This window comes from Dromaius novaehollandiae, chromosome 3, assembly GCF_036370855.1.
Source record: "Dromaius novaehollandiae isolate bDroNov1 chromosome 3, bDroNov1.hap1, whole genome shotgun sequence".
Classification (NCBI taxonomy): domain Eukaryota; kingdom Metazoa; phylum Chordata; class Aves; order Casuariiformes; family Dromaiidae; genus Dromaius; species Dromaius novaehollandiae.
Genome location: NC_088100.1, coordinates 99,300,720 through 99,326,570, shown reverse-complemented (window position 1 = coordinate 99,326,570; position 25,851 = coordinate 99,300,720). Strand labels below are relative to the sequence as shown.

At 38.4% G+C, this 25,851-nt stretch overlaps 1 protein-coding gene across 8 annotated transcripts in view; it reads left to right on the top strand.

Moving 5' to 3' along the window:
• PPM1B (protein phosphatase, Mg2+/Mn2+ dependent 1B) overlaps window positions 1-25,851 on the top strand; it is a 72,659-nt gene that overhangs the window by 14,401 nt on the left and 32,407 nt on the right. For 3 of the 8 annotated variants that reach the window (XM_064509583.1, XM_064509577.1, XM_064509582.1), the window contains exons 2-3: window positions 15,891-16,035; window positions 19,415-19,495. In XM_064509583.1, coding sequence (XP_064365653.1) covers window positions 19,415-19,495 — 81 coding nt within the window. In that variant the 5' untranslated portion in view covers window positions 15,891-16,035. Of the gene's footprint in view, window positions 1-5,420; window positions 5,537-7,827; window positions 7,928-11,224; window positions 11,336-15,890; window positions 16,036-19,414; window positions 19,496-25,851 lie in introns of those variants that run through there. The other 5 variants (XM_064509578.1, XM_064509579.1, XM_064509580.1 and 2 more) reach the window with 5 other exon arrangements.

The following is a 25,851-nucleotide window of genomic DNA, read 5'->3' as shown; positions in this document are numbered from 1 at the left end:
GAGAAGAACTGACATATTTTGGGTAGAACATGAGTAATGCCATCACTGGTAGAGACTACAATTTGCAGTTGTTCATCAGGTACTGACTGTTTCTATGTCCAGGAGTTTCTGAATTGTTTATGTTCAGATCTCTTATTAAAGGAATTTTATTTCAATGCAGTCTGGAATAAAGCCAAGCCATCTGAAAAGATGTAAGCGATATGAATTTTAGATATCTTTTCCTAATGTCCACGATGAAATGTGTTTAAGTTTTCCTGGCTGTTTGCTAGTCTTTTCACTCTTTCTCTTTTTTTCCCTTCCTCTGCCACCAGTCTTATGATATCAATTTTAGGTGGAGTCACGAGCATCCAGTTTTTACTTTGATAACCTCTGCTGCTGTTGTCATGTTGCCAGGCATCTTGAAAATTTGCTACATAGTCAGTTGCATGATGGTGATGCGTACTTGTTGAGACCTGCTTATTTTTTATTTTTATGCATATAATTCTTGTATTTTGTTTTTGGAATGTTTGAACTCTGAATTGTTGAAGTCTGGAGGTTATTTTTCTTCAGTTTCAGGCATCCTTGCTATGTTATAAAATAATGAAAACTTCTATTTCACTTGCTAGAAGCATTAAATATTGCTTTACTCTAGATAACATTATCAATAAATAGTTTATATCAAATAATAGCACAATGCTTCTATAGCTTGGCAATAAAAGAAATGGTGAGCTTAGATCAGTTGGCCTTCTTACCTTCCAGAGACACTTTCCAAATGCCATACCCATAAAATTCCAAGGCCAGTTACGTAAGCAATACTGTAGTGTCTGCTGATGTGCAGCATGAACTAAGGAACTCTAGTCAGCTCTCCATCACCCCAAATTGGAAGAAACTTGATGCTGTAGGACACTTGAATGGCTGTGCATGGAGCTAGTTTTGGTCTAGCAGTGAAACAGCTGATGAAGGTGGCTATCTGCCTGCAGAACCAGTTGAGGTCCACAGATATGTCACTGCTCAGTGATGGAGGGGATTGCTAACTTGCATTCAACATGCTAGGAATGGATTGAGATGAGTTGAGTTGCATAAAGTGCTCAAGCAAATAGGGATCGGGGCTGAGGTGTTAAAGATGCAGTGCATCTTGTCTAATATCCAGTCCTTGACAGTAGTCTCACATATATAAATTTATAACTTTTCTTTGATCAGCTCTCTTACATTATTGTGGGTGAATGAACACCCACATTTGACTTACATTGTCCTTATGTCTCATTTCTAATCTGAGGACAAATGAATTTTAGAAGCGGGAGCATAAGGTAGTCATTTACATCTTGTTGTGTTTGACAGGATGTGGCCCTTCATGTAGAGCCATGGTTCAAGAACACAACCGAGCTGGCATAATCTCTTCCTCTCACCATTGCTATTTTCCTGATCTTTCTTCTCTCCTAGCTCTAGGTGATGTTGGTTATACCCTGACTTATTTTGGTAATCCATCACACACCTTTTTTTTTCCAATGGTTTTATGCCAGTTAATGAGCTGAAATGGTTCAGCAAGAGAAGTTTGAATCCCAGGGCTGTCCTGGAGAAGGTAATGGGAGCTCACAGTCTGGGGAAGGAAGGATAGGAAAATGGCACTGTTCTGTTCTGGCAACCATGGCTCAGCTGTATTACAGAACTGTATCCTTAAAAGAAGGTACTAATGTGACTTATGTCTGGAGAAAGTGTTCTAGAACTCCGTATTCGTAGTCTTTGATAGCTCTTCTTTTACATGATCCCAGAAAGACAGTGGCTTCCCATGGCACCCTTCTGTTCTTGGTCTGATGCTCCTGTGCACTTTTATGGGTCAACTTGGTGGCTAGTTCACCTTTAGCAAACAATAAGAGTAGTATATATGTTCTAATGTATTGAATCTAATGTATTGACTTGCAAACTAGCTCATGAAAACTTGTTTCTAGAATGTGTTTGATATATGGGTTTTCTTGTTGCTTTTCCAAGGATACTAATTTGTAGAAGACTTGATTGGTGTAGCTGATCTGTTATGCCTTGGTTATTTGCTGTCAATCCTAGTATTCGAATCAATTTGAAAGCAACAGAAGTTCTGAAGGCTTCTGACATGGTGACAAGCAGACTATTAACCTAAGGGGAAACTTAAGCTTTTTCCAGTGAGTTCGTGTATCCTGTATTGCCTCTGTGTAAAACACTAAACAGGAGAATAATTGCTTAAAATGTTGGCCAGAGAAGGATTTCTCAGTAGCTTACTCATGGAGGTAGAAAGGGAGATGGTGATGAAAGATTGGTCCTTATTCAGTGGTGAGTTGATTTCTCTAGGATGTTACATCTGATCACTGGAAGCAGAGGTCGCAAGGTGAGTAGCAGAGAATAGACCCTGGACTCGAGGAGGACACACTGAAATTAAGGAGTCTAGTAGGTGGATCCTGTGGAAGGCAGTTCTGAAGAGCAGAGAAGCTCAACAGAGCTGGCAGGTCTTGAAGGGCAACCTCCTCCAAGCAGAGGAATGGCCCATTGTCATATTCCAGAAAGTGAGTAGATGTACCAGGAGATTGGCTTGGCTAAACAGAGAACTCATAGCTGAGCTCTGGAAAAATGGATGTGTACAGAAAGCGAAGGCTACAAAGAAGGATTTTCAGCAGGGAATGCAGGGCTTGTGTTAGGAAAGCCAAAGCTCAACTAGAGTTGAAACTGGTAAGAGACATCAAAGGCAACAAGAAGAGCTTTTTCTGCTGTATTACCAAAAAAAAAATGAGAATACAGGCCTGTAGCTGAATAGGGCGGGTGAGTTAGTGGCAGAAGACAGATTAAGACTGAAGTGATCAATGCCTCCTTTGCTCTGATCATCACTGATAAGGTCTCACAAGCCTTTGTGGCTATGGACAGGGTTCAAGGGAGAAAGGAACTACCAGTAGTGGAAAGGGATTGAGACAAAGATTTCCTTAGAAATCCTGGCCTGTACAAGCCAATGGGACCAGACAGGATGCAGCTGAAAATGCTGAGCTTGCCTGTCATCTCTGAGAGATGGTGAAGATTGGGGTAGTCCCTGATGACTGGGGAAATTTACATTTACATTAGTGTTTGGAAATAGCAGGAATGACTTTCTGGGGAACTGAGGCCAGTTTAGCCTCAGGGAAAAATCATGGAGCCAGTCCTCTTGGAATCCATTTCTGGAGACCTGGAGGAGAGGAGGGGGGTAAGGCTTTTGACACAGTGTCCCAGATCATGCTCTTACTTAGTCTGGATGGGTGGGCTACTAGATAAATGGAAAAAAATGCTGGATTGTCAGGCACAAAGGGTAATGATTAATTGTTCATACGCTGCCTGGATGCCTGTTACAAGTAGAGTTTCCTAGGGGTCTGTACTGTGACCTGCTCTTTTTAATGCCTTTATCAATGACCTAGAGGAAGAGATGGAATGTACCCCTATCAGGTTTGGGGTAGAGCCTGAAGAAGGGGGTGCCATTTGTATGCTCAATGGCAGGGCTGCCCTACAGAGGGACCTTCACAAGCCAGAGGAATGGGCCAACATGAATCTTGTAAAATTCAGCAAGGGCAAACGTGAAGTCCTGCTCCTGGGGTGAGCTTTCAGCTGTGATACAGGCTGGAGACTGACTGGCTGGGCTGTAGCTCTGCTAAAGAGGACCTGTTTTCCCCTGGCAGTGAAGAAAGCTAACAGCTTACCAAGCTATATCAACAACAGCATAGCCAGCAGATGAAGCAAGAGAAGTGATTATTCCACTTTGGTTGGAACTTGTTTGAGATATTCTCAGGCTGCATCTGGAATCATGTCTCCAGTTTTGGAGATCAAGAAGGATGTTGATAAACTTGGGCAAGTCCACCAGGATGGCCAGGGAGCTGGAGTATGTAAACTCTGAGGAGACACTGAGGGCTTCTCATGGTCTTGCTTACCCTGGAGAAAGAGAGGCATAGGAGGAACATAATATCAACCTTCCAAGACCTATGAGGACAAAACCTTTGCTTTAAGGATTTTTTTTTTTTTTTTTTTCTTAAGAGGTTACAGGAAATCCTACAACACAGAGGTTGTGGGATCTTTTCTCTCTTTGGAGACTTTTCAGGACTGGACAAAGCCCTAAACCCCGTCTGAGTTTAGCATTGACTGGGCTTTGAGAAGGAGACCGAACTGGAACACCTCCTAGGTCCCCTCCAATCTTAATCATTCTATGAAAGATTAACTGTGACTTAAGTAGCCCAGCTAACCAGTATATTTTTATTGTATTTGGAAACTCAATTCCTTATTTGAGTAGCATTTCTAGTGCTGGTAAACAAAATAGCTTGGACATAATCAGTTACTTTTTTTGACTATTTTTGATGCATTACTGATGCATTGCAGTTGCTTGAAATCTGTGCCTATTGCATTGAATAAGCAAGGTACGTTCATTGAATGCATTATTCATTAAATAAGTTTATTTCATCTGAGAAAGAAATGAGAAATATTCTTTATGTTGAAAAAGCAAGTTACTCCACAACTTCATAGTGACCAATGCCTTGTCTCTTGCCTTCCTTTATCTGTCGTTCTGAATGTTGTGGTAAAGCTAAGTAATATGTAGAGCATTTGCTGTTTGCACTACGCTGTCCAAAAAGGTATTTGAATAGGAAACTGATAATTTCTGAGATTGGTCCAATTCCCTCTTTGCCTAGGCCTATGAGAAGAAGCTGCCAACTTAGATTCTATATGTGGACTGTGTTCACCTCTTTAAAACAGAACAGTTCATGCTACAGAAGTTAACTTCGGTATATACCAGTATCTTTAGGCATGGTGAGTTTAACTGTGATCATCCTTCAGGATAATGAATCTTACAAGTTTGTGGGAAAAACAGCTTTGCTTATTTCTTGTTACCAAGATGATTTTGGTGAATAGTCATCTGTTTCCTTTCTTTTGTTTGTAAGGAAATCTTAAGTAGCTAGTGACAGGCTTCTTGAATACAGTTTCTATATTTGAGACTAAGTTTGAATCTCTCTCTTTTTTTTTGTCCTTTTTGAGTCTGGGGTCTGGATATACTCTTGTAAATGATTGCATTAACATTTTTTTAGACCTTCTCTCCTCTCTGCCCTTAAAGGTGCATGCATACACACAAGGACATGCATGTTCCTAGTTTGCAAATGAGTGTGCTTGCACCTGTGTGAAGGCGGTGCGTACTGACTGGGGTTTTTGGTAAGTAGTGGCTATCGAAAGGGTTAGTTGAGATCACCTTCTGCTTTTCACCTCCAGTAAATGGAAGTTATTCACACAGTCATATGCTGCAGTACCTGAGAGAAGTAGGAACTTTGTGACTAACTTAGTCACATCTGGTAGCTCATGTGTGTTCTTAGGGCCTATTAAGAAGTTGCTACTAAGCAGCTCTTGAACTATGGGTTTTATTGAGTAATGTGTTAAACTAGGAAAGAAATTGGTCAAGTCTTTCATCTTACTGCTTTCAGACCTACAAGTTCTTGTGCTTTATTCAACCCTAATAAACAAGGAAGAGTCTCTAAACTGAATCTTTATCAGAAGGACAAAGATCTGGAAGAAATTTAAGTCTTACACAGCACTCAAGGTAAGACCTTCAAAATTGCCCATGAGCAAGCAGAAAGCATGAATTCTGAGGCTTTCAAAATGGAACTATTTCAAATCTGTTACAGCTTTCTTCCATAGTATAATATTTCTGCAAAATACTATAAAAGTTTATTATTAAATACTTCTGCATAATTTTGTGAGTTATCGGATGCATATAAGCTGACCATGGCTGTGTTCTTTACCTAAAACAGTTAAGCAAGTTGCTATATGTAACTAATGCTTACTATGCAAGGCTGTCCTTTGCATACCATAGGTGTTCATACTTCTAAAACTGAAATACTAAGTTGCATGATGTAAAATGGAATGTTTTACTAAATTGCCAATGTGTTGGTGACTATTTCTGATTTACTTTATGGGGTTCTGCGCTAAGCTTGATGAAGTTTCTCTTTGGATATAATGTGACAGCTCTCGAGTGAGATGTCCAGTCAATTTCAAAATATTAGAGAGGAGATCCTCAAAGGGCAGTTTTACTGCATTTTGGGAGGAATGGTAGATGCATGTATTTGTCTGGTTTTGTTCAGTAAAGCCATAGCTTCAAGCACCTATGTAATGGTCATCTGTCTGCAAATCAACTGCTCAGCTGATAAGAGTCATTAATATCTTCTAGCAGAATGATAACATTGCCTCCATCTTCCATGCAAAGTTTAACAAAATGTTTATTAAAATGTTTGTGACTGTATCCCATCTCCCTCATTCCCCCCCCCCCCCCCCCCAAACTAACTGCTTAAGAAGGATGTAGAGGCCTCCTCTATGAAGAGGAAGAGCGGAGAACTGTAACAAGGACTAGGGAGACAAAACCTGTAGCAGATAGGAGAGTGAAGTTCTCTCCGTTGGGACAAGTTTCAGGGAGTGTTGGACTGTACTGTTGACAGGGCTAGCACGTTCAAAAGGAAGAACTGGAAAAGTGGTTCAGAGGAACAGAGACGCACACATTCCTTGCGGAGACAACAGATTGTGTGGGGAGGGGAATATGAGGCCAAAGTATCCAGCCATAGAACAGATGGTGGAGACATTCACACGGAGTCGCTCAGAGGGACATGGGAGATGTTTTGAGAACTGGAAAATACAAGTAGCACCTAATGTGCACAGGTGGATGCTGGGTGCCTAAAGCTACCCCCTCAATCTTCTTTGAAATAAACTACCAAAACTGGCACTCACTGTGCTGAATTCAGCACCTGTTTAGAGCTTCAAATCAGCAGTGTTTTGTTCACATAACTATTTCTAATTTGTTGTGACGGTGTGGGTTTTTTTATATAGTAGGTTTACTGAATTATCTACTTAATCCCCAAGCTGAATGTCTACTTTTCTTTCTAAACTGCTAAATTCATCAGATTCTTTCAGTCGTCATCCTGTAAAGGCCTAAATACTTAAAACGGTATCCCTTTGTGAGCCCTGTTTTTCTGTTTTTTGGTTTGTTTAAAAAAATTTTTTTTGTATGGGTACCTGCTCCAGACTTAAACTTATTAAATCCAATATAGAGTACATGCAGGATAAGCTTTGTGTGGTAAAGTGATAGGACTGAGACACAAGCTTTGGAATATTGAGATTTATCATTTTAAAATATCTTGATGTGTTGCCTCTATAAATGGGATGACAGAGTAGAATGTCTGCCCCCTTGCTACAATTAATCTGTTATTTTATGTAGCTTCATGCTAAGACATTGCACCCGTTGTCATTCACAGTCCAGTGAAGGCATGTTTTGCAGCCAGCATTATATAGGAGCGATAACCTTTGTTGCAGCTGGGGATGGTGTCTTTAATCCAAGTTATCCAAATTTGCCTGCAGGTGATGTCTGAGGTGGTGAATAACATAAAAATAAATGTTGAATTATTAGTATGCTTGCTTCCCGGAATCCTTTTTGCTGTCAAGTCTGTGTAGGCCTAGTACTGCTGCACTGACTGCCTGTGATGCGCTTAAGCCTCCTTTCTGATATTGATTTCTTGAAAACTGGCATGGTCTGTTTGCGTGTTGGTTCTAACATTTTTGTTACTAAAATCGCTTGTTGAATTTTTGCAGGTATAGCTCTTACTTGCAGGTATAGTGTTTACATAGTGGCAAAATTAAAGCAGTTTTTATTGCCGCAATAGATATATTTCAGTGCTGAAGCTCTAGATATACTGCAAATCAAAAGCATTTAAACTGTTTTGATTAAAAGTGAGTCGAACTGATTTAATGTGGAACTGAAGTTGCAGTACTAATTGGACAAAACTATTTGAGTATTTAAGCTTGCAAGTTGCCAAATGGCTGCTTCTTGCCAAGTACTCCTCTGTTTAGATGACAAGTGAAGCAGTTCAGATAGCCTCAATGCAGACACCTGAAAAAGATCCCATGTATCCAAGCAACGATGCTGGAGACTACTGCCAGAAAAAAGGTAATGGAAATTTGCTTCACTCTGCAGTTCCTAGAGATAGTAATTTTTAATTAGACTTCAGACACTTTGCTAGAAAGTTACTTTAATGTGATGAAAAAATAAAGCATGCTGTAAAGTGGAGGGGGAATTACTTTATTTGAAGTAGTCTGATGTGCCCTCTATAATCTGAAACTTGACTTTCTCTAACATACTGGAGATTGAATAGTGTATATCATGTGACTCCAGATATATAGATCCTGTTATAGTATGGGAGCATATGACATATTGCTTAAAATCAGCTACCTCTCTTAAGCATTTGTTTATATCTGACTTAAGTGCTTTGAGATATGCCTTACGTAAAATGAGCCAAGTCAGTTTAACTGGGTTGAATTAGGAAGACGATAAATTTATTTTAGCAGTCGGGAGCCACTCTCACAGCAGACCGGCCCTCTTAAGAGTTTTAAGATATCTTTACTTATCTTAGTGTTGATTCTGTTTGCACTAACAAAACAGTTTACTGTAAAAGGAATAACTTTGCTAATAAATACAAAAACATTTCTTATCATGGATGACACTACAGGGGAGAAAAACATTGAGGTTCTAAAACTGTAGTCGGAGCATGAATAATGTAGAAACAGAAGTCTCCAAATAGGGGTCATTATAATACATGGTTATGTTTAAATGCTAAATTCGATTTAGTTCTTATGCAAGATTAAATTTTTTGTGTGCACGCATGTAGGCTGCTAATTGACATAACATATGTTTGAATTATCTATTTCCAAGTTGTGTGTTTTGCAGTAAACATTAAAATGTCTATAGCATAATAGGTGTTAATATTTGGAAGCTTGTAATAGTGGTAGTCTTATGTTACTGATTTGAATGTTCTGCTGCAAGGACTTTATTATGGTCTTGAATTACTCCCCCCCCCGCCATTTAATTTAACTCCCTTTGTGTATAAACCTAGCTAATGGTACCATGGCTAAAAAAAGCCACAAATAGATCCAAGTGGTTAAGTAGTATGGCAGAAAGTTTACGCTGCCTATCACTGTCTGCATAGGAACTTTGGCAATGTCTGAGCTTCAGTTCACTCTGCTAGGGTGCCTCAGCTTTAGTTCATTTGTATGTTAAGAGTTTTCCTCAGAAAGTGAGGGAAGGATAGGAATATAACTTGCTTTCTTGGACAGAGGAGAAGTCCTTTTCCTAATCATCAGTATCATAAATAAAGAAATTAAAGAACACTTTTGATATCCCTCATAAATTTGATGCGAGTTGATTTCTCTCATTGTTAAACAGATCAATATTAGGGTATTCTTGCTGTACTATCAGTTTCTGGTGCTAACTGAAATACTGTAGTTTTGCATTCTTCTTGCTTGTTTTGCATTTGAAAATAATATAAACTCTTTATGGGCTTCTAAATTTTGGGTGTACTGAACAGTGTATTCCTGTTCAGGACTGTCTCTCTTACAACTAATGATGTTTTTCCCATCTTACAAGTATGACATGCATGTACTGTGATGGCTTAATTCCCCTGACAGACAAAATGGGATGCTATTGTGCCTATAAGAATCCTGTGTGGGTTTTTCTAAATGTGGGATCTGTTCAGAAAGACATTGTAGAAACAAAGTTTAAGCCTTGTTTTATCAGAAGCAGCAGGAATATAAGGTGCAGCCCTGAAGTTAAATAACTGCTTGTTGGCATCGGTGATTCTTTGAAAAGTGAACTTGGTCTCATTGTGTTGCTAATCACTGAATCATGGTCAGGTTCTCCACCCAGATAAAAAAAAAGACTAAGTTTTTTTGAATGCTGGCTGCTAGCTGGTTTAAAATAATCACTGAAAACTGTGAAGCATTAATAAAGGATTAATCTGCAGAGAATCTTTTTCCATTTTATGAGTACTTCCTATGAGAAACTCATATAAATAACTCAAATAACATAATCTTTTGAAAACTCGCTTTCAGACCTCCTGACTCTATCCCACAGAGCATCTTAAAATTTTGGAGCTTAGTCACCTTTGCTGTCCTGGCAATAAAACAACATGACAGCAATGTCAGGCTTCTTAACTCCCTATCCTACAGTATTTTGAAGTTTGCAGTAGTGTGGTTTTTTTGTATTTGCTTTATATTTTATTTATTTTTTATTTTTTCCCCCTGAATGCACAAACTAGCTACGGAATTAACTAATCTGAAATCTCTTGCTTTCTCTAATTTTATTGGGTGCTGCTTCTTTTGAGCTCTTTATGGCCTTACACTTCAGACATTTTCTTGAAAGGCTTAGCAAGAGAGGGCTGAGGAGTCAACAGAGAAAGTTTTTATTCCCAAGATTACTTGTGAATTTGAATGGTATTATATTTTAGTAACACCTTGCTGTGCTCTTGGAAAAGGAATGGCAAAATCTGGATGCTGTTTGATACTGCTATAGTAGCTAGAGTGGGCGAGAGCTTCACTTGTGTGCTGTGAGGTGTGGTTTAGGGGAGAAGCTGTCTTGGCTGTGGGGACTTCTGAATAGATATGCTCCATAGTCTGCTATCAGATCACAGGTGTGTTGAATTCTTTCTCACAACATTTAACTAGTGCGCAAGCTCTGGTCTCTGCTTGTTTTAAGCAGATGGATATTTATGAAATGTAAGTAGTCCACCTGGAGTGACTTCTTTAAATATTGATCTGTAGGCCAGATGTTCACAGAGGCAACAAATGTACAGAGTTTCAAGCTGACTCATTAGCTATTGCTGACTAGAGATCTTAAATGTATTATCTTATAGATACCTCATGGGGATACACTGTAGGAATGTGTTCAAAAGATAAACTCCTCACTAACAGTAAATATGATTCTTGTTTGCCTATGTAACACGCTCTGGTGCAGCTTAGCTAGTGCTTTGAATCTTTGCAGGAGCTGACAGAGCTGCTACACCCTGCATGGTAGTTCAGAAGTTCTAGATTCAGGAAGATGTGTTCATATTCTGCATGTATTTGTGTTCCTTTTCTTAATGGCAAAGGGCACTGTCTGCAAGCATCAGCAATTTCTGTGTTGTTATGGAGAGCATAACGTGTCTCTGGGACTCTTCTTATGCAAACAGCTGTAATGCAAGATAGATAATAACAGTGTTGGACTTCTGCAAGGTCTTGTTAAGGAAGTCTTAGCAGCCCCAGTAAATGTGTTTATGTTCAAAGTAAAACTGCTTTACTTACAATCCTTCTTCATAGTTTTAATTGAGATTCTTAGTAAAAGAACACTAGGATGTGAATGTAACACTTTTTTTTTTTTTTTTAACTCCTCAGGATCTTTTCTTCTCTTTAACATAGGTAAAGATCAGATACCTGAAAATAGAAAAGCTTTATACTTGCATATTTTACTGAAAAGTGTTAGATGGCCTTGTTCTTTGGTGCTCCTGAAACTGGATGCTTGAGAAGAGGTCCTGCTTAACTGATTGAGGTGATTCCGTATTTCTGTGCTTAAGTTATGCTCATCATAGTTGAAACAAAGTGAACTAATCTCTTAACAGAAGAACAGAGAAGTGCTTGCCAGTGATCTTCCAGTAGGCAAGTGTAGATTGTATAAATGTGTGTGTGTATTCACAATTCTGCTAAGGCTGGCTCTTGGTGTTTCTTCATCTTTTGCTTGTATAAATCAACAGTTTGAGTTACTCATCAACCAGATAAGCAGTCTCTGCTTTAGGTATTCAGTTGTGTACCAGCGTAACTATCTGTGTGGCTGAGCAACAGAGATTAATGTGGAAACAGGAACAAGCTGCTGAGGGTGAATATTGCCTCAGCTACCACTGGTGCCAAGAAGTCTATATAGCTGTAATTTGTATTTACTGATTTAAAACTTAACAAAAGGCAATTACAGGGAATTTAGAATTAAAGAGGTGCTTTACAAGTATGTATCAAAGATAGGTCTGCAGGAAAAAAGTTTGGAATAGCTTTTGTAACTGTTTTCTAGACATATCAGAAACCAGCTTTTCAATGCTGTAACTTAGTTCCACTGTCAGTGAGCTAATATGTAAAAGTGTGGACTTCAAAGGCCATACTGTTATCAAGTTTTAGAACAGTACAAAATACTGTGCTAATAGAGTGTTCCTGTTGGAAATTCAGCCTTGAATAATTCAGATGACTAAGTTACAATAAAAGTTTGAACCACAAATGTAAAACTGCTCAACTAAATTTTCACCAGAACCTCGCATAAATTTAATGCAATGCATTTATCACTGTAAGGATCCATAGATTTGACTTCTTACATGTAGTAGAAAGATACCACTGTGTCTTTTCCCTTACCCTAATATTAGTTAAACTGCTTCAAAAAGGATAACGCACTTGAATTGCTTCATAGGGCTTTTTGTTTCAAACTTATGTTTTCTCCTCCTTCCTTTAGCTGTTGTAATGGTTAAAATGTCAATGCATCTTCAGCATTGGAGGGGAGCCCCCCCCCCCCAAACCAAATCAAGATTCTGCTCAGTTTTGGTTGATTAACAATGTTTTTGTATAGAACTAAGAATCACTTAGAAAATGCATAGATAATTCATTATCATTTTATTAGAAAGGATGGATGGACAGCCCTCTCCTTAGGGTGACAGTTGTACATTGTCTTAAGTCATTACCCTGAAGCTAACTCCTGGTTTTAATTCAGGCTGTGTCGTATGGGTTATAGGTTTTGCCATGTAGGTTAATGAAGAACTACCATATGGACCTGTGGCACAAGTAGCGTGCTCCCTTGGCATGTACTCTTATCTTACTGTAAAATCAAGTAATTTAATTCCTCTGAGAAGAGGGATGCTGTCTTGCGTTTGTCAGATATTGGGGACATGTAGTTGGGAAGTTGCAGTATACTAGCTATACCGTGGTAGGTTTATAGCATGGCCCTTTTCCCTCTCCCCTTTGTACTATTTACTTCTGCAAAATCTTTAACCAACTTCTGCATGAACCAATTTACATGCAGCTTGGAGGGATGATTTCAGTAGTGGAAGTAATGTGATGTCATAAGGTCAAATATAGAAACACAGGGTTTTAAACTTGTTTCTGTTGCTGTTCAGACAGTGGGATTTCCTTAAGGAGCAATGGTTTGATTGTCCCTGAAAGGTCGGAGCTACAGCTGGTAGCGGGGCAGAATAAAAACAGTCTCTTGCTGGTGTTTCCCTGACTGGAGTCTGGAAGATTTAGGAGGATTTGATGTAGTAGTGTTTTTGTTTGTCTTGAACATAATGGTTCAGCTCGAGGACCATCAGTGCCTTGTCATCAAGGATATTTAATATGTATTTAATCTTGGGAAAGACCAGCATTTGATGCCTACCTTTCTGTGGAATAAAATAGGGTTCCTCAAATTTCTCAAGACTCTTGCCTTCCTATTTTTTTAATGTGCTTGTTATTTATTAGTTTTCATTCTTCAGCAGTGATTTACGTAGATAGCTTTGGCAGCGTAGTCGTTCCCTTTGAAAGAAAATAAAGTAAACATGGTAAACTTCAAATTCTGTATTAGCCAAGGCATGTTTCAGTTATGCTCAATTAAAAACTACTCAACTATAAAGTACTGGTATCTTAGTAGCAAACTCATTAGAAGTTGACTGAAATAGCTCAGTCCGACTTAAATATTAAATGTGTAGATACCCCAAACACTTAAGGAGCCCAAATAAAATGCTTAATGCATTTTTGTAATTCTGTTAAGCCTTAAACAGCAGTCTAGATAAAACCACTTCATTTGTGTGTGTGAGCACTTCCTGCACCCAAGCTTTTGGGTGCTGGAAAGAATAGATTGGTATCCCAAAGTTGGTTCATGAATGCCATCTTTGGTATGGAAAAAAAAGTGCAGCTTATTTGGGGAGGTACAAGTTGCTACCGTGCAGATGTAAGTAGGAGGAATGCCCCCTTTTTGTACAGTATTTGGTGTGGAGTGTATCTCAAGATGTTTGTTTCAAAAAACACTTAATACCTGTGTTTCTCACTTCTGAGAGCTGGTGTAGACAGAACTGACGCAAATAGGAACATATTTTGAGATAAGATGCTCTTAGTCTAAAACTTCTATCTTTGATTTTACACTAAAGAGAGCAACTTGTCGCCAGGCTAAAAATCACTGTTGTCTAATGAATGTTCTTGCCTCTTCTGTAGAGCAGAAGAATTTGGGAGGGGTCAAGCCTGTTGCTTCTGGGAAGTGTAATGTTTGTCTTCCAGTCTGTTTTTGTGAGTCAACAGCTTCTAAATGCTACTGGAGTAGCATCAGAAGAAATGAGGCTGTTGAGCACTTCATCCTGCCAGCACGCTGTAGCTAGTGGTTAAGGGGATCATCTGAAGGTGGGAGACACTGTTTGAGAAGCGAGTTGAATTCTGGTCTCTAATTCTGTTTGCATGCCATAATTGCTGATGTGCTCAAGAAAAGGAAGTTAGGGTATTTTCTGCAATTCTGTGAATTGGTCCTTTTTGTTTTTTGTTTCACTCTTTTTTCTGAAGTTCTCAGATATGGAAACAACTTTTTTTTTTTTTTTTTTTTTTTTTTTTTTTTGATGAACTTAACTGTTTTGAGGGGGATTCTGACAGTCCAATACAACTATTTAGGGTCTGGCTTGAGAGCTGCTTTGAGTTTATTGCTGATTTGCTGTTTAGTTCTTTGGAAAAAAAAATCTTTAGAGTCCATTAATGATTGAGTGGATACTGCTTAAAGTATAGTTTCACAATACTCTGAGTAAATCTCAATTGGCAGCAGCTGCTGACTGTGCATTTCTGGCATTGGCACTTGTCTGATCCTGTGGTTCGTAAGCTGGTTCAGAGAGCTAAACTGGCAGGAAATAACTTTTTCTGGCTTAGTTTGATGGCTTAAACCATCCTGTTATGGTGTCAGATGAGAGAGAATGGGGAAAATATAGGGCTTGCAGCAGTCTGGCTTTACTTGCGTAAAGCTTTAGTGAAGCCTTAAGATTCTTTGAACAGTAGAAAAGTATTCTTTCTTCTTTCAAGAAATGTCTTATGAGAATCCAGAAGACATAGACACAATTTCATGGTTTAAAACAGCAATTGGTGTTCTGAAGAGTCAAGCCATAATGAAATGTGGTCATAGCTCCATTTTCCGGTCAGTGGCCTTACAGTCAAGGTCTGCAGTATATCCCCTCTATCCCTCATTCCACTCGGGAGAGCTCACTAGGCTTTTGGAATATGTGCTGTAATCACAGCAGACTTAAAACCATCAGTCTTACAATAGGGCTTGTATTTTCCTCGTGCCCCAGACAAAGCTGGCTGTTATCCATAATTCTTCCTGTGATGATTCCTTCTGCTAGTGTACTGTCATGGTAACTTTTGTGAGATATAGTAGTTTATAGGATTAAATATGTATTCTCTGATCCATGAAGGAATTTGGGCATTTGTGTCCTGTTCAAAACAATGGGGTTTAGATGCCTAGATATTTTTGTAGATGTGCACACTTCTGTTGCTAGTTATTGGCTACTTTTGTATTTTAAGCTGAATTTATTATTAATTTTTAGAAACTGCTTTAAAGATGTTTAGTGATGCTTATTTTGGGGGAGCTGAAATGCTTTTATAACTGAAGCTTAAGGATGTTGTACATATGTACAAGACAATTTCGAAGAGCTTACAAATCATACACGTTGCACTTGGTGGATTTCAGTCTTGTCAATCACACTGAGTATACTCTGTCATATAAGCAGGTTAGTAAAACTGGGGGAATGGCACTGTTATGTCAGCAGGCATGCAAAGGCTCTTCCTTTTGTAATTTAGGGACTTGAAAGCCAGGTGTAGGCTAGATGATTCTTAAGATGCTAGTCAGTGTTGCTGAATGAAATAGGATTTTTTTTTCCTTTTTTCCCATCCACCTAGCATGAATCTTTAATGTGCTGGTTAGAGCATGTGCTGGAGGGGTGGGGACATCCAGGTTTAATGCTAGTTCAAGCACTTCTGTTCAGGAAGAAGATGTATTCCTGGAAAAACTGATGTACAAATCTGTTGTATACCATCCAGAGTAGCTAACTACTTTCTTTGTTTCTTTCTAGGAAATACCAAAATAAAGCAGATGTTGTGTCCTGTACTGTTATCTCAAGGTTTTGCAAGTCATTCTGTTATGTGCTTCTTGGCAGCAGGAATGTAAACTAACTTTTTCAGCACTGAACTAGAACCTTGACCAGGTTGCGGCTACAGGTAAGAACAAATTCTCCCTCTTGAAAATTTATGGGATGGTATATTCACTTGTACCTTGACTGCGTTATAATTATATATTTGCATTTGACGAAGAATTTAACATACATTTAAAAACAGATTGGATAAAGCATGTGGTTTTTTTCTTTAAATACATTTGAATCTTGCATAATCTTGTTTTCTGTAGGGAGGAAATGTATAGCTCCTCTGTCTTTCTGTAGAAAGCACTGTTAAAAAAAATGGAAAAATTGCAATTTTTTCAAAACCCAAAAGTGTGCTGACCCAGATTTTTGAGGAAGGTATTTTCTCAAACAGAAGACTGCACAGTGTCAGTCAGTAAAATTCTTGAAGCTTTCTGACACTGTGCTGAGATCAGCTTACTGTCTATGCGCATGGTTCTTTTTCCCCTCAAGGTTTTTACTTCCTCAAATGAGCTACTAGCAGCAGTACTGCTAAAGTTACCTTTTATATCAGTAACACCTTAACAGTTGTTATAAGTCTACTATAGCTTCAACTTTTGAATGACCTTTTCAAGGGGAAAGGTTGGCATCTTCTTCCAGGTCAGTCTGAATGTTTCAGCTGCTTGTTTTCTGTCATAACCTTATCTGACGAAATGAAGTGAAGTGAAAAACTCTTCTCCTACTACTGGGTGGCTGTTCTCGACTATATGTGGGGAGCTAAAAATCTGTGTAATTTTCTTCTGACTGTTAAAAATTGATAAATTTCATATTACAACACTAAATAAAACCCACCCAGAAATACTTATTAAAGGTTGCATGCTTTGTTTTGTATGTTTCTGAATAATTTACTCCCTGTTTATAAATGGGGAGTATGTGTTTGAAGATTATTCATAAAATCACTTTATTGCATATGCTGAATCAGCAGAGTTGTGATTAGTGTTTTAGTCTTAATTTCACATTTTGGTATCTCTTAACAATAAGATTTGCTTGCTTTAGGCTGTAGTTATTGTTAGTGGCAGGACCAGACTCTGAAATATTGATATCAAGTGGTGTAATAAGTCTTATCCTTAGGCGGGATGATATATAGGTCAGGAGCAGATTTGTGCCAGGGAGGTGGCTTGAATTCTCTTATTGCTGCAGTGGAAGAAAGGTGCCAATGTGCTGGTTTTTTGTTTTTGTTGTCTTGATCAAATTTTTGTTCTTCTCTTGCATTGATGTAACCATTAAGTGAAGAGTATGTTCTGTGCTGGGCAAAAAAAGGCAAATTCTTCTCATGATGTGCAAGGCATAGACTAATTTATGCTGGAAGGCACCTCTATCGCTCACCTACCCTAACCCTTGTGTCACATTTCCTCAGGGGTGTGTGTATGTGGGTGTGTGTGTATGTGAGAACCAACAAGTTAGCCCTCAATTTAGTAAATAAATGGCAATTTTCTACTGTGGTTCTGTAGACTTGCTGCAGATCACTTATTCTTGTCTTTTATACCTGTTTAGGAACAATTTATTAATAAGTTAACCATTCATTGCCTCCTTACTCTCACAAAAATACATCTGAAATTTCTATTAAACAAAATTGAAAAGGATAAGGAAAGAATTTGTCCTAAATGTCCAATTTAGGATAGAGAAGAAATAGTATTTAGTGACATACTGTTTCATGCTAATGAAGAATAAAATAAATTCCTCAACTTTAATACAAATTGTATATTGGCTAAACACTGGCTCTCTTTTTTTCAAAAGGTTAGGTGCTATTTCTTTAAATACTGGTCAAACCTGGCTGCTGGTAGTTAAATTGGTGATTGAAAAGGGGTAAACTAAATTTAACTCATGGCTGATCTCTTATTAGATTTAGAGCAGGAAAAAATGCCTCTGCATAGAAATAACTGTAGATTTTAGTTTGAGAGGGATTGTTTTTGTATTAGGTCAATGCCTTCTGGTATCAAAGTGCCACACGTGTATCTCTGTTTTGAATAGCCAAGTAAAGAAATGAGAACATGCTTATTGGCTATGGGAAGTACGAGCTGATACAGACAAAGAAAAGGAATTTCAGTTAATATTGCGTGCATATAAATCTTCATAGACTTGCCATAGTAGGGAGAAACAAGAGTATTCAGTCCTATGGCTAGTATAATAAAGTCACACCTGGTTGCAGAGTGTGTGTTAAGGACAAAAAGTGACTGCAGAGTTGATAAATCAGATATTAACACTTTAGGCTTAACTAAGTAGACCTAATCAATCAGGTGCCTGTTCACCAAACTCCTACTTCAGGAAAGTGGTGCAAGGGCATGAATACTGACTCATGTGCAGCTAGCTTGGCTCTTGCAGACTTTAGCCTTCACTCTGTTCCCATGCAGCTATTGTGCTTCTGGAGCCATGGAGGTGCTGCACGCAATAGCCTGTATGCTTTGCTGTTGTACTTGGTGAACCAGCTTGGGTATTTATACTTTTTTTTGGTATGGTTAATGTGTAACTCAGATAAACTGCTCGCAGATAACCAAGTTGATTGTGTTTCCCAGGCTTCATAATACTTGGAGAAAATCTCGTAAAGAAAAACAGAAATTGTTACCTGGAAAATTAAGATGCATGAAATTCAGTGAAGAAATTGTTTACTTTAGAGTATTTCCTACTGTGAGTGACATCTGCTTTCATCATCTTCAGAAAGTTCCTAGCTGTGGTGCCCATGTGACCTAAGAGCTGCTGAATGTTAGAAGTCACAATAGCAAACACAGCGTTATGTGCTAGGAAGAGCATTACTCTCTCTCTCTCTCTTTTTTTTGCCCCAAGTTTGCGCATGGCCATAAAGCTATGTGAATTTGACTTCTGCAGCTTACCAGTACATGTGCTTCACCCTTAGATAAAGGTTTGGTGGCTGCAAAATGCATTGACCTGAACGCTGATGTCTTTGTACTTTTTGCTGTGGTTGCAAAGCTAGATTCAGAGTCCACTTTCAAATTTTCTGTGGATTTCATCCTATATGTCTGACCTGATCTCTAACTTTGCACCTACCAAACTGCGTTCCAGGAGAATAAGAAGCCACAGCGTGCACATACGTAACTCATTCAGGAGCTGCATACTTTTATGCTGTGGCTTCCTATTTTCTGTCTTCAGGACAGTTATATAAGCTGAGCTTGAAGGTCTGCAGTTACATAGTTTAACCTATTTTTCAGTAATAAGGTTACAAGAAAGCAGAATATGAATTGAATGTCTGAAAAGACAAACTTTGAAATATTTTTAATTTTGCTTGACAAATATATGCACTCATAATGTATAAAGGGAATATTTGATGGTTTTTAAGTTACTTGCACACACTTCTTAATTTTTGGTGCAGTTTTATTTAGTAACAGTCCTTGAAGTTGGATGCTCAATAGTTTGAAGACTGCATAATATAGAACATAATTTTACATTGATTTTTTTTTTTTTTTGAGATGCCAAATGCTATGGAAGTGACCTGTAGAGATACTCATCTTTTTTCCCTTATGAAATCACCACCATTGAGGCAAATTAAGGTTTGTGGGTGTTTTTAACTTCACACTTTGTTTTATTTTAAGTAACAGTAAACAATTTCCTGGTGTCCTAGTACTTGATTTGGGATTGAGAATATTCTGCCAGAATATTCTGCCCTTAACTGTATCCTGGTATTTTATCAGTGACTTAAGTATATGTATCCAACTCTTAATGTACGTCAAATGCTAAAACATAGTGCTTCCATGAAATATTTCTGACAGAGATGCATAATCTGATCCACAGGAATGTTAGACTCACAATTTTCAATAAACTAAGCCATCCAAAGCTTACCAATTAGACTACAAACATGCATGTTTTCTGATGTTAACAGTAAAAAAGCAAAAAGGGCTATAGTGCTAAATCTAGCTCTTGATATCATTGCCCTCTTGGGGCTTAGCTGCTTTCTTCTAAATTCACTGCAGTCAAAGTAGCAAAGTTTGAAAATGTTGAAGCTAACCTTGCTCCTCTTCAGTGGAACAATTTAAAGAGTAATAGCAAAAACATCTTAGCCAGCAGTTCTGAGAGAAAAAAGTTGCTGGTACAATGTAGTGATGAGTAGTTGAGGCAAAGCAAAAGTGATAACATCAGTAGCAATACCTGAAAAATATTAAAAAAGGGTGAGAATCCACAGTCTTAGGTTAAGCCTGTGATTGTTTTGTACCTCCACACCAATTAAAGTAGCTGCAGCATATTCTCAGATCTTGTTCATCTCCTGCTTAGCTTGCTGGTTTAAAGCTAGGTGTGGATCTTTTGCTTTTTAATACTATTACACTATTCTTTGTAGCAATAGAGATGCACAAATTCATCTCAGTTACCACTGTAGGTCCTAGTCATGTATCCTACCTGGTTATGGGGATAGCTTGCAAAATTTTGGAGTACCTGGCTTAAAAGCCTGTTACGCTTCCTTTGTGTGACACTGTCAAGAAAACTTCTTGATTGTAGGCTCTATACTAAAGGCTGATCTTGATACTTATTGATTTCTTTGTATCAGAAAAGTGATACAGCTATGTTGGTCAGCTGTATCACTGAGATCCTTCCTAATGGTGACTACAAAGCTGCTTCGTGGCTGCAGATTATATTAAACAAACAAACAAAAAACACTCCTCCTACCCCTCCCCCCCCCCAAAAAAAAACATAGTAAGTAAACATAAATGCAAATCTATCACTATCCTTTCTTGTAGCTTATTTTTAAACCAAAAGGAAATATTCAGATCTCATTCTCAAATTCCCATAATTGCTATTTGACTTTGTCAGTACTTTGTGCTTATTATGTTGTACTAGTTGAAGTTAGAGTAGCTGTTACAGCCAAACTTTCTCAAATAGAGCCTTTGCTCAAAAATTCAGTGACTGTTTGCCTAATGTAAGTTTATGTAGTGCTAGCATTTTTTAAGTCAGTAAAGGTGATGCAATTTTGCATGCACCAGTACAGGCTGGGGGATGACAAACTGGAAAGCAGCTTTGCACGGAAGACCCTGAGGGTCCTGGTGGACAAGAAAGTTGACCATGAGCCAGCAATGTGCCCTTGCAGCAAAGAAGGGCTATGGTATCCTGGGCTTGATTAGGCAGAGCATTGGCAGCAAGTTGAGGGAGTTGATCCCTCCCCTTCACTCAGCCCTGGTGAGGCCACATCTGGAGTACTGGGTCCAGCTCTGGGCTTCCCAGTACAAGACAGACATGGATTTACTGGAGTAGTCCAGCAAATGGCCACAAGGCTGGTTAAGGCACTGAAGCATCTCTCCTATGAGGAGAGGCTGACAGAGGTGGACTCTTCAGCCTGGAGAAGAGAAGGCTGGGGGGGGGGGGGGGGGGGCGGGGAGGCTTTTATCAATGTGTATAAATATCTGATGGGAGAGAGTAAAGAAGATGGAATCAGATTCTTCTCAGTGGTGCCTAGTGACAGGAGAAGAGACAATGAGCACAAACTGAAACACAGGGAGTACTGTCTGAATATAAGGAGAAAACTTCTTTATTGTGAGGGTGACTGAGCACTGGAACACATTGCCCAGAGAGGTTATGGTATCTCCATCCTCGGAGGTATTCAGAAACTGTCTGGACACCATCCTGGGCAATGTGCCCTAGGTGACCCTGGCTGAGTGGGGGTGGTTGGACTAGATTATCTCTAAGGATCTCTTCCAACCTCAACTATTCTGTGATTCAAAAAAGATCCAAAGTGTGTGTGTGTGTGTGTGTGTGTGTGTGTTGGTTTTTTTTTTTTTTTTTTTTTTTTTAGAAAAAAGTCTTTAAAGCTTGCTTAATCTGGTTTTACTTATCAAATGAACCTGTATTTACTTAATATAATCTTGTATTTATTTACAATACACTCATTCTGTATTTTTTGTGTATATTGAGGGATGCAATGAGTCTTTCTTATGAATGTTGAAACTCTATATTCTGTATGTATGTATATACATATGTAGGATGTGTAGTGTGTGTATGCATACATGATATACAGAGACACACACACAGAGGAGCTTTTTACTTTAAATCCAAGGCCAAGTCTAAACTTAAGTCTGCAAAGTCATTTTCTTCGCTTTCAATAAGCTTTGAAATTGTTTGGTACAGATACTTTGACCATTTGTTTGTCACTTAGATCTTTAGTATCTAGTAGAGCATTTTCTCTGAAACGTCATTCTTTTTTATAGCAGAAGGACATGTGTTTTGTAACAGGAAACTCTGGCACTGTTTCTTTTCCACAGCACTGACTTATTGAAAATGACTGGCCTGTTGAGTGAATCCTTCTGAGGAGGAGACATTTAGCAGTACACTTTATGATCTAAGCATAAAAGATTGATGTTGGACCATTCTGATTACATGAAAAGATAAATTAGTGCCTTTGTCAGGACTCTTGGCCATCATGGCATTAGTGCAGTTATAATGCTGCCTTTGAAACTGACAAGTGATCTGAAAGCCATTTAATGGTATCTACTGCAACTTTCATATGGCTTTTAGATGTTATAATTTAATTAGGGGTTTTTTTTGCCTTATTTAGGATGACTGGCAAGTAAGTAGTATTTCTGTGTGTTAAATCTGAATCTATAAGGAAAGGAACATGCTTTTCATTTAAAATAACTGCCTGTTTCCTGTTTATGATACAGTGGAAAGTAAGCCCATTGGGGATATTCTGTAAGAATTCTGTTTACCATTTTATAAGCAGTACTGGGAGAAAGGCTATTTTTGATTTTCTGTTCAAAAGAAACAAAATAACAAACTTACACACCTGATTTCAAGACTACTTAACACATCTGATATAATGCAAAAAATCTTGAGCATGTAGCGACTGGAAAAATGACTTCTGATACTGATCCTGAATTTTGCTCAAGTGTCAGAGGATGAGAATTTAACTGTTACATGTATGTAGCATACTGACTTATACTTGCTTAGACCAATATTTAGTGTGTTTTTTGTCTTTATACTCCCACACCTCGAAAGTGTGAATGACTCTGGTTTTCTAGGTCTGAATTATTGCCTTTCTTTCATAAGAGAAGTTCCTCACACAAGATTTGCATCAGGTAGGAAACATCAGAGAGTCATGATGTTGGGACTTGAGAGAAGTAAGGCTTGAGTTAATTTCTTGCCCCAGAAGAGGTATGTCTGCTTTTGTTAGAGACTCACAGCCCTGTACTGTCTTGGAAATGGCTTAGCTGTTGATTTAAAACTAAAGATGAAGTCTATACAGTAGAGTGGTAGCTAGAACTACAGCTTAGATTCAGTTTTCTCCTTTGCCAAAGGAGAAAAGACCAATATTTTCTTCCGCTAAAGACCTTCCAAAGGTTACTGCTGCTGATTACAGGCACTTACCAGGCGATATAAGATTAATTCCCCCCCCCCCCCCCCCCCCCCCCCCATAGATGAGAAGACTATTGGAAGAAGAGAATCCTTGATTTCCATCCTTGGTCTGAGTAACACATACTGTTTTAAAGGATAGTCTCTGGAGCACAGATGAGAATTTAGGTTAGGTTAGAACTTCTTTAGTTAGAACTTCTTTATTCTCAAGGAAGCTTTAGGAATTGCAGTAGACATAATCTTCCAGATTTCCAAAGTTTCAGCTAGTAATCTTCTGTGAGATAAATATCTTCCCAAGAAGGAACTGAAATTGTTTTCTCAGACTCGTGTATTACCTAATTAAATTTTATAAAAATTTGGAGTTCTGGAAATAAATTCTCCCTGGCTGAAGGGGTTCTGAACTTCAAAGTGTACACATATTGGGTAAAACCATGATGACTGAGTTACTAGCTGGAAGTGGGCACTTTTACCTGTTCTTCTACTGGCCAAATTTTTTCTTGAGACTGAACCTTGCTCTGCAGAGATATTCAGGACTTATTGCCTTCAAATCTTTCAAGAAATGGTGAGAGGTGTTTGAATGTCGAGGAGGAAGCATCATGAAGTCTCCGTTAAGAGCCTGGACAGTGGAACAGAATTCACCCATAGAACTTTTGATACCATATTGGAAGGAGTGGTCAATAAGCTAAAGAATAGGCCTTAGGGTAGACGGACCAGAAGAAATGGATTGATGTAACTCAAAGCTCAACCAAGTCCTTGCCTGGGACAGAATAAGTTCATGCCTCGATACAGGCTGGATGATTACTGTCTAGAAAGCAACTTTGCAGGAAAAGGACCAGGGATTCTGGTGGACAAAATGTCAACGTGAGGCAGCAGTCCATCTCTCTGGTGATACAGCCAGGTATGCAGTTTGCCTTTATTAGGAGAAAAAGTGTATCCAGCATGTTGAAGGAAGTGATTATTTCCCTGTATTTGGGACTGATGAGGCTGGAATATGGTGTGCAGTTTTGGGCCCCCTAGTGCTTAAGATATAGACATACTGGAGGCAGTTGAGTAGAGGACCACCGAGATGCTTAGTGTGATATATGAGGCTGAGAGCACTAAGTTCCCATAGTCTTGGGAAGCGAAGGCCAAGGGGCGGATCCCATCATGTCTTCAGCTATCTAATGGAAATGTATAGAGAACGGAGTTGTGTCCTTTGCCCCTTATCCTTTTATTAGGCACCTCAAAGTGAAGCATAAGTAGCACTGAGGGAGGTTGTGTTTTCACCATGAGGGTGTGGGTTTTTTTTTTTCTTTTTGTAGAAGAAAGGTGTGGCGGGATAACATAGTTTTTCTGAAAACTGTCACTTCGATTTACTTAAATCCACTTTGCATGGAGGTAAATTAACTGCCAGAGGTAGCTATGTGTTGGTGCTGTGGATTTAAGTTCAAATTACGTTGGCACATATCACCATGTGGGAATGTACTGCTGTCACCTATTTGGCTTATCATTTGTTTATTTTGTAACCTTAATAGTATCTTTCAATTGTTAGAAGTTAAGTTACAGAAAAATAAAGTATTGAACAAAATAGGTTCATCCACTTTAAGGCTTATTTCTGCCTTACTATCACTTTGAGTGCTAACTTTGATTGAAGACCTGAGTTTCAATGAGTAAGTGAAATTTCTAGTTCTTTCTTCTGTGTTAACTAGAACAGTTTCCCTTTTTAAACTGGTCTTCAAGCTAGTTGCTGCTTTATATAGTCCATGTAACATATACTGTCACAGAAAGATGCCCTCTTCCAGGAGTGTTTTGGGTGTCTTTTATAGAATCAGCATAAGTTGATTTCCAAACTTACTGTTTTCTAGCTGATCGTAAGTCCATCTCTGTATCCTTTATTGAGGATTTGTAATATTGAATAGGATATTCAGAATATTAAGAATATAAGCTTGAATAAGATGAAGTTTCTTTTTAGTTTCTGGCTTTTTCTGAGCTATGAGAAAGGGAGCTAGTTACAAAATAGCTAAAACTAAGATGTGGAACTTCTTGAAGTTTTTTAACGAGGGGTATGTGTGTATATATGTATGCAGTTACTGAGTTGTCATAACACTCAATACTGAGGTCACAGGCTTTTGCAATTAGTTGAGTTTTGATCTACTTTTCTTACTTATATGGGTCCTTATATGTTTTTGATTTTTAAGAACATACTTAGCTCAATTACAGGAACCTCGTACAGTCTGAAAATTCTGGAGAATTTCTTGTAATTGTCATGTTGGTAGAATTTCAGTCCTCCCTTGCATTTACTGGTAGGAATGTTTCTGTGTATTCTGTGTATTCTGTTTCTGAATGTATTCTTTTAGAACAGCTTCATACTGTGTACAGTTTGAATTGCCATCAGATAATTTAAAATCTCTTCATGACTCTCCTTTACTGATGTTACATGAATTATTAAGTGACTTGAAACTCATTCAGCTCTTGGCCAAGAAATGCGACACTTGTTGGTGAGAACACTTGCTTCTGGTGGTCTGTGACACTTGCTTGCTCTGCTTTTTATAACAAAATTTGACACTGAAATTTCAAAACAAAATCAGATCTTTAC